General features: G+C 31.9%; 1 protein-coding gene and 1 long non-coding RNA gene across 4 annotated transcripts in view; one reads left to right on the plus strand and one right to left on the minus strand.

Annotated features, from left to right (window-relative positions):
* Positions 1 to 356, minus strand: part of LOC124887310 — a 5616-nt gene extending 5260 nt beyond the window's left edge. The window contains exon 1 of the long non-coding RNA XR_007044771.1: positions 137 to 356. This is a non-coding gene — a long non-coding RNA (uncharacterized LOC124887310). The remainder of the gene's footprint in view (positions 1 to 136) is intronic.
* An 8131-nt stretch (positions 357 to 8487) lies between these two features.
* On the plus strand, positions 8488 to 12373 carry LOC107842877 (ribulose bisphosphate carboxylase/oxygenase activase 1, chloroplastic). Of its 3 annotated transcripts, none has more exons than XM_016686920.2 (7): positions 8488 to 8970; positions 10213 to 10538; positions 10797 to 10902; positions 10993 to 11078; positions 11165 to 11637; positions 11734 to 12056; positions 12151 to 12373. In XM_016686920.2, the coding sequence occupies exons 1-6, from the start codon at positions 8932 to 8934 to the stop codon at positions 12021 to 12023; spliced, it is 1320 nt and encodes a 439-aa protein (XP_016542406.1). In that variant the 5' UTR covers positions 8488 to 8931; the 3' UTR covers positions 12024 to 12056; positions 12151 to 12373. The 3 variants fall into 3 exon arrangements, with proteins under 3 accessions (XP_016542406.1, XP_047252708.1, XP_047252709.1); XM_047396752.1 differs by having other exon boundaries at positions 8737 to 8976; XM_047396753.1 differs by lacking the exon at positions 12151 to 12373 and having other exon boundaries at positions 8821 to 8976; positions 11734 to 12057.
* The last annotated feature ends 240 nt before the right edge of the window (positions 12374 to 12613 follow it).

A 12613-nucleotide genomic window follows, 5' to 3' on the forward strand; every position in this document is an offset into this window, starting at 1 on the left:
TATATATACATATATATATATATATATATATGTTATTGTTATAACATGCACAACTGAAGCAATTCTACAAGATCAATTTAAATTACATAACATCTAGATAACCTAATCAAAAAGGAGTTTCAACGAAATTACTAACCTTTTGAAGCTATTACAAAATTCGTCCAAAGCAATGTTCTTCAGGACTGCAATCTTCAACCAAACTTGAATTAACCTTTTTCAACCAAAACTTGAGTGACAAGTGATTATTTTTCAGAAAAACGGATAAGCAGTAATCAAAAAACCATCCCTTATTTATCTGAAGAATGGAAGAGAAAGGGGCAAAACATTTTTGCCCTTATTGTTGCTTTGATGCCAAATACATTTTTGCCCTTATTATAGGTTTAATGTCAAAAAAGATTTTGGACTTAACGCAGTCATAATACCTAATTTTTAATTCACTCTTTCTCATTTAATAGAATATCCTTAATTAATTAAAATAATTTACTTCTTCTATAATTTTTTTTCCTTTTTCAAAAATGATTAATTAATTTGGCATGGTAGGGACCATAGATTTATTATTTGAGGATTTCAATTATGGTATAAATTCAGTAGTGCATGAATTATTATATCATAATAAATTATAAATTAATCCACTAAAAATCAGTAATTGCACTACTCGATTTAATTTCAAAATCTATCATTACATCTTATTTAACTCTCCATGATAGAATTACCGACACCAATCAATTAAATTTAACTCTATAAAAATTTGACTCATTAATTAATTTAATTCTTTATTTATAATGTTCAACTTATTTCACACGACAGATATAAAAATCCACCTGTAGAGTTTTCAGGTGAAAACTTATAAGCAACCATAAAAGGGTGTCTTCTATCTTAAGTCTAAGACATGATTATATCAACTAATTAATATTTAACTAAGTAGCTTGTCATCATCCAACCTATTAGGAATATATTGACTCATAAAAGAGTCTCACCTTTAAATAGATTAAAATAATAAATCAAACCACATAGATCATAATAATTATATCAAGATTAAAAATATAAGTACATGAAACGGACTAGAGAAGTTGTTTATAATATTCAAAACATAAACAAACATCTCTAATTGGTCCATTCAATACATACAAATGTACTACCACAAGAAGTTGAAATATTACCATTCCTATAATTAAGATCAAATTATATTAGATCTTGTGCTACAATCATCAAGATGATTGTCTTACCTCATCTTCAATTGTGAAAATTAATTTATTACTTATGAGAATCAGCAATTTTAATCTTTCGTGCATGAGTTAAAATACTCATACACAAAATTGTCTACTAATATAAGTAAAGGACACACATGTTAACACAAATCTATTTAAACAAAGATTTTATTAATATAATAAATTATCTTTACATGGGATGAAAATATAATAGTATAACATAAACCACATGGTTAGTAGTATATCCTAACAATCTCCCACCTAGACTCATAACCATGCATGCACAATTTTAACACCTATTTCTTTCACGTGCTTATCAAAAACCTTCTGAGTTAAGCCCTTCGTAAATGGATCCATCAAATTATTCTTTGACTCAATCTTCAAAACTCTCGCATTATCACTTTGAGTTATATCCCGAATCAAGTGATATTTTCTCCCAATACGTTTACTTCTTTTACAGCTTCATGATTCTTTTGAGTTTTCTACTGCACCACTATTTTCACAATAAAGAAGTAGTGGTCTATGTACCGAAGGAACCACTCCAAACTCTTTCAAAAAGTTATCGAGCTAAGCAGTCTCCTTAGCCACCTTAGAGATAGTTGCATATTCGACTTCCATGGTGGAATCAAAAACACATGATTGCTTAATTCTCCCCCAAACAATGACTTAACCTCCTAAAGTAAATACATATCCTGGGGTAGACTTTCTAAAATCTTTATCTAACTGAAAATCTGTATCTGTATACTCAATGGGTACAAGATTCCCAAAGTGGAAAACAAACATGTAATACCTAGTCTTTTTCAGATACTTGATTATATGTTTAACCACAGTCCAATGTTCTTGCCTAGGATTAGATTGAAATCTGCTAACCATGCCTATCGCAAAACAAATGTCAAGTCTAGTGCATAACATAGCATACATAAGACTCCCTACAGCAGAAACATAAGGGACCGTCTTTATTCATTTTATCTTATCGATCATTTTGGATGACTGATCCTTTGATAGAGTAATTTCATGCCTAAAAGAAAGGAATCCTTTTTGAAATTTTGCATACTAAATCTTGCAAGAATAGTATCAATATAAAGTGTTTGAGATAAGCCTAGTATCCTTTGTTTGCGATCTCGCATGAGCTTGATGTCAAGGATATGAGTCACTTCTCACAAGTCTTTCATATAAAAATGCAAGACAACTACTACTTAACATAATTCAACATGTTCACATTATTTCCTATGAGCAAAATATCATCTACGTATAGAATAAAAAATGTTACTCCGTCTCCTTTTTTTATAGATGTATGACTTATTTTCACAGTGATCAAAACCAAAAATCTTAATTGAATTACCAAAATAAGTATTCCATGCCCTAGATGTTTGTTTCAAATCATAAATAGATTTCTTAAGTTTACAAAACTTATGTTCATTACCACTTTTCATGAAATTTTCTGGTTGTGCCATATAAATGTACTCATCAAGACTTCCATTTAGGAAAGCCGTCTTGACATTTATTTGCCAAATCTCACAGTTATAATGAGCAGCAATGGATAAGAAAATCCTAATGGATTTAAGCATAGCTATCGGTGAAAAAGTTTCCTCATAGTCAATTCCTTCTTTTTGAGTAAACCCTTTCATAACAAGCCTAACCTTACAAATTTTACACTTTTCTATCCACACCTCTTTTTTTTCTTATAGATCCATCTACAGCTAATGAGTTTGACTACTATAGGTGGTTCTACAAGTTTCCAGACTTAATTGGAATACATAGACTCCATTTCATATTTCATAATAGCAACCCACATTTTAGCATCTTTATCATGTAGTGCTTTGACGTAATTAATGAGTTCTGTATTAGGATACTCAGAGATTCTATCATACGATTCTCCCAAGAGCGCAAACTGTAATTTTTTTTTAATAATTCTCACACTACGACGACTAGTTACTATATGATTTGCTACAACTGAAACTAAATTTTGAACACCCTAAATGTCTTCCTGCACAATGAAAGGTTGTTCGATATTACCCTGAATATTTTTCTACATAATTTTAGTTTGCTCGATGATGCTCCAATTACTTTGATGTAGCGTGATGTCAATTGTTTGCTCTTGTGCAACCTCTTACCGATTGATATTTCTCCCACTACGTTGATGTAGTGGTATGTCAATAATGATTTTTGAAATTTGTTTTTGTGTTTCATTATTTGTTATTTTATTGCTTAATTCCTATAAAATAATTTTACTTCTGGAAAAGTGGTTCATTAAATAATGCTCTTAAAAAAATCTGGCATTTATCTAAACAATCGTCTTTTGTTCCTTAGGATAGTAAAATAAACCTTCTTTCGTCCCTTTTGGATATCCAATAAAAATTTATACTTCTATCTTGGATTTCAATTTATCATTTTTTTCTTTTAGCATATGTGCTGGACAACCCCAAACTAGCATATGTCGTAGACTAGACTTGCGCCCACTCCACAATTTAAATGGGGTTAAAGGTACAGAATTTGAAGGAATCAAGTTCAGAATATAATTTTTTATTTCTAATGCATAACCCCAAAAATAAATGGGCAAATATGAAGAACTTAAAATTGATCTAACCATTTTTATAAGAGTTCTATTTCATCGCTCTGTCACATCATTTTATTGTGGTATTTCTGAAGTAGAATATTAAGATGTAATATCTGATTTTGATAAGTAATTTAATGAATTTCGCAGAAAGATATTCACCACCACGATCAGATCGTAATGTATGAATACATTTGTTATGTCGCTTTTTCGTTTTCATCTTAAATTCTTTGAATTTTCAAAGCATTCAGATTTATGGAAAAACAAATAAATGTATTCATATTTTGAGTAATCATCTGTGAAAGTCACAAAATACTGAAAACCACATCTTGCTTGTCTATTCATAGGACCACACAAATCAGTATGAATCAATTCTAACTTATTACCGACTCTATTTCCTTTGAAAGAAAAATGTCTCTTTGTCACTTTACCTTCTAAATAGGATTCACAAGTTGGAAGCGCTCCACTTTCGATGTACTTAAAAGTCCATCAGAAACCAATCGTGAGATCTTATTTATGTTAATATGACCTAGACATAAGTGTCGTAGGTATGTTTCACTCATTTTGAAATACGTTTTCTTTTTTTGTGATTGATAAACATTATTAAGTTTCATTATTTGTAGCATATTATGAAAAACATCAAATACAAACAAATCATGTATTCTAGGAGCGGAAATAATAAAATGCTTATTAAATTTAATAGTTGTACAATTATTTGCAAAATAAATATTATAACCGACATTCATTATTTTTGATACTGAAATTAAATTCCTTCTTATAGAAGGTATGTACAGAACATTATTCAAACTTAAAATTCTAGAACTACTAAATAAAATAAAAATATTTCTTATAGATAAGGCTGGTGCTGATTCTCCATTTGCTTGAAACACGTTCAGTTTATTTTCACTTATGCGTCGTATTTTCTGAAACCGTTGCAAAGAAGTGCAGATATGATTAGTGGCTTCCGAATCTATAGCCTAAAACTGAGTAGAAACAACCGTTAAAAATATTTCAATGACATATGAAAAAGAAATACTTTTTTCTGCATCTTTGCTATGTAGCTAGGACACTATTTCTTATGATGACCAGGTTGTTGCAATGATAACACTTTTTCTTAGTCTTTGGCATACCACCATTAGCACCAGGAACCTTACGAAGCTTTTTTTTCGCCTTTCGGCTTAAAAGTAGAAGACGAAGGTTTTTCAACCATTAACGTTGCAGGAGGAGCGTGTTGCTTAATGATAAATTTTGTTGCTTGCAGTTCATTTAACAGTTTCGCAAAGGGACAAGTCCATCTTATTCATGTTATAATTTAAGTGAAACTATTAAAAATTGTCCAACAGAGTCTATAGGACCATCTCTAATTGAGATTCCTTATTAATAACCACACTAAAAATTTCCATCTCGTTCAACAAACTCATCATTTTAAGAACATTCTTCCTCACAGAAGTTCCTTCAATTATTTTTGTGGTCAAAAAGACTTTCATGATCGTTCGCATTGCAGCACGATTTTTTCCATCAAACATCTCTTTTATAGATTCGAGCATATCGTAAGTAGTAGGCATGGATTGATGTTGATGCTGCAACACATTTGCCATGGAGGCAAGAATATAACATCTTACCATCTCGTCAGCCTTAACCTACTTATCGTAGGCTTTAGTCTCATCATCAGTGGGTTCAGCCGATTTAACAGGACATTCCTCAATCAACACAAATTTAAAATCCTCAACAGTAGGAATAATATCCAAATTACGTTTCAGTCCACATAACTAGGACCTTCTAGTTTATTCTGATTCAGGATAAAAGTTAGGGAATTGAATAAAGGACATAGTTAATCTGTTATATAATGAAATTACATATCATTAGACATGCTACAGAATAATAAAATTCTTAAGCAGCACATCACATATATAACCATGCACATAAACAGTTAGAATCGTTGTGAAACTTAATCATTTAAGCAAATATACATACAATGTAAGATATATTATCTCTTAAACAAAACAGAACCAACTCAGTTAGATAGTTAACTATTTATTTAAGATAGATAATATTACATTTCATAAGTCTCTATACTATTTAATTAACATGTTACTTAGTTGAAAAGTTAATACAAGTCATAAAAAATAAGAGACTAAAAAACAGTATTAGACTAGACAAGTTTATCTGGTGGGAAAGATGACCTATGTCAACATGTAAACTCATATTTTTGTATTGTAGTAAACTACTGCAAATCATAAGAAATGAAACCTATAATCACTAGTTTGCAAAAAATATTTTTCGTATTTTTTTAATTATTTAGAAAACACAAAAATGCCCCAAAATCCATCAAAATGACTCCGAATGACCTAAAAAGAGCCTACATCATGGCATAGAGGTGAGTATTGTTCAGTGGATCATTTTTTATGAACCTACCAAATTTCAGGTCATTTGGAGTTTGTCAAAAACTAAAAAACTCTAAAACCGATTAAATCAACAATTATTGGCTAGGCGTTAGCGAGGGTCAGCAGGACTGCCTCCACTATCTGGGCCTTATAATTACACTACTTATCAAGCTATATAAGTAACAAACGTGATTGGTCCAATTTCAAAAACTTTACAGTTTTTTCCTCAATTCAAAAAATATTTTAGGTATTTTTTGGAAAACAACTTACAATGATGAAACGAATTGTCCAGACAATTAGGCCCTGTCACCAGACTTCTCGTTAGAGTATGTGAGTAACGACTATGATTGGACTTAGTTGAAACTCATCACAGTTTTATCTTTAATTCAGAAAAATGGTTTTCACAAAACTACGATAAACATGTAAAATTCATTTTCTATTTTCTAGATGATAAAACTTAGATTATGGAAATCATTAATATCATTAAAAACATGATAAATAGTGATCAACAACATGATTTATACAACAATTATCCAAAACATGTACACAATTATGTAATTTCTTTTACATTGGCTAGCATATGTAAGAAATTACTGATCCCAATTTATAGAACATGCACAACGGAAACAATTCTACAAGATCAATTTAACTTACAAAACATTTAGATAACATGATAAAAGAAAACAAGTTTCAACGAAATTACTAACCTATTGAAGCTATTACTGAATTTGTCCAAAGCAATGTTCTCTAGGACTCCGATCTTCTGCCAAAATCGTATTAACCTTTTCCAACCAATACTTGAGTGGAAAATAATTATTTTTCAAAAAAGACGATGAGCAGTAATAAAAAAAATCATCCCTTATTTATCTAAAGAAGGGAAGAGAAAGGGGCAAAACGTTTTTTCCTTTATTGCTACTTTAATGCCAAAAAATATGTTTGCCCATATTACAGGTTTAATGTCAAAAACGTTTTTGGCTCCTGATTTTTAATTCACTCTTTCTTTATTAATAGAAGACCATTAGTTAATTAATATAAAATTACTTCTTCTACAATTTTTTTTTCCAAAATGATTAATTAATCTAGCATGGTACGAACCACTGATTTATTATTTGAGGCTTTCAATTATGATATTAATTCAGTAGTGAATGAATTATCATATCATAGTAAATTATAAATTATTCCACTAAAAATTTGTAATTGCACAATCTACCATTACATCTTAATTAACTCTCCATGTTAGAATTACCGACACCAATCAATTAAATTAAACTTTCTAAAAAATTTAACTCATTGATTAATTTAATCCTTTATTTATAATGTTCAACTTATTTCACATGACGGATATAAAATTCACTTGAAGGGTTTTCCCGTGAAACCTACAAGCAACCATAAAGGGGTGTCTTCTATCTCAAGTGTAAGACATGGTTCTGTCAACCAATTAATATTTCACTAAGTAGTTTGTCATCATTCAATTTATTAAGAATATATCAACTCATAAAAGAGTTTCACATTTTAATATATTAAAATAATAAATTAAACCACATAGATCATAGTAATTATATCAAGATTAAGAGTATAAGTACATGTAATGGATTAGAGAAATTGCTTATGATATTCAGAACATAAACAAACATCTCTAATTGGTCCGTTCAATACATACGAAATGCACCAGCACAAGAAGTTAGAATATTACCACTCCCATAATTAAGATCAAATTATACTAAATCTTGTGTTACAATCATCAAGATGTTTGTCCTACCTCACCTTTGATTGTGAACATTAATTTATTACTTTTAAAAATCGATAATTTTAATCTTTTGTGCATGAATTAAAATACCCCATAGATAAAATTGTCAACTAAATAAATAAAGGACACATATGTTAACACAATAATTTATTTAAATAAAAATTTTATTAATATAATAAATTATCTTTAGGTGAGATGAAAATATAATATTATAATATAAACCATAGGATCAATAATATATCCTAACACTTGTATCCTAGTACCTTTTAGGTGCAAATGAAGCTCCTTTTTATGCAAGCGTGGCAACCAGAAACCCAACATTTTCAAGTGTGTGGTGGAATCATAGAATGCGAATAATGGTACAATAATTGCCTCAAATTTACTCTATTGGAATTATTCTTTAAAAGAAACTAAAAAAAATATCTATGGAGTAAAAAGCAACTTAAATCATGACCTCAAAGCCAAGTGGTTCTAAAAATGGCTCAATTTTGTTGTCATTCTATCCAAGTCTAGAGGCGAAGTCAATTCAGAATTTTAATCATTCAAAATTATTAATTTCTATATATTTTGTAACAAAAAGGTTAATACAAATATGAATTCTGAGCTAAAATAACTCAATCTAATCCAACACATATCTGAGCAGCCCTTATGTAGAGGTAGCAGCTCAATCAATAAAGTTTTCACTATGAGTGAAATTTTAAAAAAGACAGGACATTAATAATAAACTGCCTATAACAGATAGAGATTGAAAAAAATAGAGATCATTTCAAAAACTAAAGTCCCCTTGAAATGTCCACCTAATATAGCCAATCCTCAATTGTGTGGCCGTTAGGAACTCGTAAGCCAAATCCACACAAATTTTCATACACTCACTTTAGCCATACACATCATACAAGTAAACATCAACTTTGTGCTATAAAACTTATCACTTCCCTTACTATCTTCACCAAACCAACTATTGAATTTTTTTCTAAACAAATTACAAACAGAGTTTTCAGATCTTTTTTTTTGGTGAGTCCTTAGAGTTGGTCAAAGACCATGGCTACCTCTGTCTCAACCATTGGAGCTGTCAACAAGGTACCTGTACTGTGTTAAGCACTTACCAATTTTGTTTATTATATTACTCGGTTCATTCACTTTTATTTGTTCAAGGACTTTGCATGCCCCTTGAAAAATAATAACTAGCATGAGTATTTTACTTTTTTTTTCCACAATAGCCATATTAACTCATGTTTTGTCTTAGGACTTGAGAATTTATTTTCGGAATAACTAAATAATGTTGGCAGCTATGGTGAACAAGTAAAAGTGAATGGAATGAGTATAATAACACTAATTTTTAGTGTATTTTACTTTAATGTAATACATGATAACGATCGTTCTTTTCTATAAAGGACAAACTAGTTCCATGCAGAATACTAATCTTTTGGCTTAAATTGACTTGAAAGTGAAATATTTTCAGTATTTTTTTTGATGGGGTTCTTCAATTTTGTGTAAAAATAGCAAGAAACTTGACTGGATGATTTTAGAATGTTTGTGTTTAATATTGCTAATAGGGTACAAAAAGGTTGACATCTGAACTAGAATTTGGTAGGAAAGGACTGCGGATTGTGGGTTCTATTCAACATTTTACTATGGTTTATAATCCATGTTACTATTGTTCTTTTCTTTGAAGACAAAACTAATTCCATGCAGAATCATAAACCTACATCTTAAATTTATCTTATGGTGTGTATAAAAAGAGAACTAGGGGTGGCAGTTGTAGTTGTTCACTTTGATACATAATTAATTTTGTTATTGAATGACTTGAAATTTGAAGTGTTTGTGTATACCACAAATTATAATAATTACGGTTGAAAATAAAATGAACAAAAAATAAATAATAATAATAATAATAATATATTCAGGTTGAGGCACAAATTTCTCGCTCTCTTTAAAAGACCCACAAATTATTTGATGGGGTTCTTGAATTTTGTGTAAAAATATAGCAAGAAACTTAGACTGGATGATTTAAGAATGTTCGTGGTTAAGGTTGATCATAGGCAGGGGCGGAGCCACAATGTAAGTTACTAGTTCTGCAGAACTCATTAATTTTTTTTTCAAACGTACAAATAATTTATTCAAAACTTACTAAGCAAACAGATTGTAATTCAGAACCCTGAAACTAAAAATTCTAGCTACGCCTCTAAATTCACAAGTTGCCAAAACGGTTGACACTTGAAGCAGAATTTGGTAGAAAATAGACTATGGATTGTGTGGTTTATTCAAGATTTTACTAAGATTGTGTGGCTGTTTCAAAGAAACATCATTGTTTTGTTGCAGTTGAGTTTGAACAACTCTGTTGCTGGAACTTCAGTTCCAACCACTTCCTTCTTTGGCAAAACCTTGAAGAAAGTGAACAACAAAGTTTCCAGCCTCAAGGTCTCAAACAAGAGCTTGAGGATTGTTGCTCAAGAAAAAGAAATCGGCAAGAAGAAACAGACCGAGGAGGACAGATGGAAGGGACTTGGTACTGACGTGTCCGATGATCAACAGGACATCGCAAGGGGTAAGGGTATGGTCGACTCGCTTTTCCAGGCTCCTACCGGTACTGGTACTCACCACGCCATTATGAATTCCTACGAATACATCAGCCAAGGTCTTCGCCAGTAAGTTCTCCATGTTGAATTGTGTAATCATCTCATCTAAAAGTTTATGCGGGTAAAAAAAACTACACTTTTACTTAATTATGTCCTTGCCACGACCGTCACGGGCCGCCCTGATCTGACAGCATGTTGAATTGTGTGACAATATTGTCTATAAAACTTAAGCTGTAGAGAAACCACACTTTTATTTACTTATGTGTTTTGACATTCGACTTGAGAAAGAATTTGATTCTAGATGTATTTTCACTTGGCTTATCCTAGATACAACTTGGACAACAAGTTGGACGGATTCTACATCGCTCCTGCTTTCATGGACAAGCTTGTTGTTCACATCACCAAGAACTTTTTGAAATTGCCCAACATCAAGGTCTGTTTCAGAGACATTTGTTAACAAAAAATCCGGCTTAAGCAGTCTTTGGTGTAAAAGAAGATTGAATTTTGTATATGTTTCTTACAGGTTCCACTCATTTTAGGTGTCTGGGGAGGAAAAGGTCAAGGTAAATCATTCCAATGTGAGCTTGTCTTCAGAAAGATGGGAATCAAGTGAGTATTGCCTTAAATAACACACTTATCTTTATTCGGAATTTGGAGTAAAGTTACTTACAATGTTCGGTCAATAAAACCTTCAGCCCCATTATGATGAGTGCCGGAGAATTGGAAAGTGGAAATGCTGGAGAGCCAGCCAAATTGATTAGGCAAAGGTACAGAGAGGCTGCCGAAATCATCAGAAAGGGAAACATGTGTGTGCTCTTCATCAACGATCTTGATGCAGGAGCCGGTAGAATGGGTGGAACTACCCAATACACTGTCAACAACCAGATGGTCAATGCCACTCTCATGAACATAGCTGACAACCCGACAAATGTCCAGCTCCCCGGTATGTACAACAAACAAGAGAATGCCAGGGTCCCTATTGTTGTCACTGGTAACGATTTCTCCACATTGTATGCACCTCTTATCCGTGATGGTCGTATGGAGAAGTTCTACTGGGCACCAACTAGGGAGGACAGAATTGGTGTTTGTACAGGTATTTTCAGAACTGACAATGTTCCTCAGGAAGACATTGTCAAGATTGTCGATAGCTTCCCTGGACAATCTATTGGTAAGGACACTAAAACATTCAATGTTTTTTACTTTTCTTAAGATGAATAAGATAGTCGATGATGATATCTGATGGATACGTTTGTTCTGAAAACAGACTTTTTCGGTGCACTGAGGGCGAGAGTATACGATGATGAAGTGAGGAAGTGGGTTTTAGGCACTGGACTTGAACAGGTTGGAGAGAAACTTTTGAACTCTAGGGACGGACCACCCACTTTTGAGCAACCAAAGATGACCCTCGAGAAGCTCCTCGAGTACGGTAACATGCTTGTCAGAGAACAAGAGAATGTTAAGAGAGTTCAATTGGCTGACAAGTACCTCAAAGAGGCTGCACTTGGTGATGCCAATGCCGATTCCATCAACAATGGATCCTTCTTTGCTAGCTAGAAATCTTCGTCGACTTAAAGCCTAAAACAAGAGGTTTGATTGATGTTGTTTATGAAATGCTCTTGACATTAAGATTGAAAATGACCAAGAGTTTCTTAAACTTTTCTATTTATCACTTTGGATGCAGGAAAAGAAGAACAGTATGTTGATCTTCCTGTTGCTGAAGGCTCTACTTTCGAAATTTTAAGGGAGCGCTTTTGGGAGTAGCTATTTGATATGACCAGAATTGTGTATTTATGAAGTCAGTTCTGTTTTGTCAAATACAAGATTTGGCTGAGCTTTTTTGTATCATTTGTGTCATGCTATATGTAATCAAACTTCTTGAATTTGAATTTCAAGTTTTTTGTTTATCTGAAATTACCTTAATATGGAAATCTCAGTGTTTATACCTTAATATGGAAACCTCAGTGTTTAAACTTTGTAAGGTAATACTACGTCCCAATGCGAAAAAACGGAATAATCACCGAAGAGAAGAAGATTTGAGTACTTGCTCTAAGTAGAACACATAAATACATCATCTGTGACATAATTCAACCTACAGGTTTATTAATTTTGAAGTGCATCTGACTGCTATTGATGATCCTCTGCAT

The sequence above is a fragment of the Capsicum annuum genome, chromosome 9 (assembly GCF_002878395.1).
Source record: "Capsicum annuum cultivar UCD-10X-F1 chromosome 9, UCD10Xv1.1, whole genome shotgun sequence".
In the NCBI taxonomy this organism is placed as follows: domain Eukaryota; kingdom Viridiplantae; phylum Streptophyta; class Magnoliopsida; order Solanales; family Solanaceae; genus Capsicum; species Capsicum annuum.

What these genes read in the sequence shown, in the direction of transcription:
- LOC107842877 (XM_047396752.1), top strand. Translation starts at nt 8,932, where the DNA reads ATGGCTACCTCTGTCTCAACCATTGGAGCTGTCAACAAGGTACCT. An exon ending in GAGCTGTCAACAAGGTACCT is followed by an intron (nt 8,977 to 10,212) that starts GTACTGTGTTAA and finishes GTTTTGTTGCAG; the next exon opens with TTGAGTTTGAACAACTCTGT. An exon ending in TGAAATTGCCCAACATCAAG is followed by an intron (nt 10,903 to 10,992) that starts GTCTGTTTCAGA and finishes TGTTTCTTACAG; the next exon opens with GTTCCACTCATTTTAGGTGT.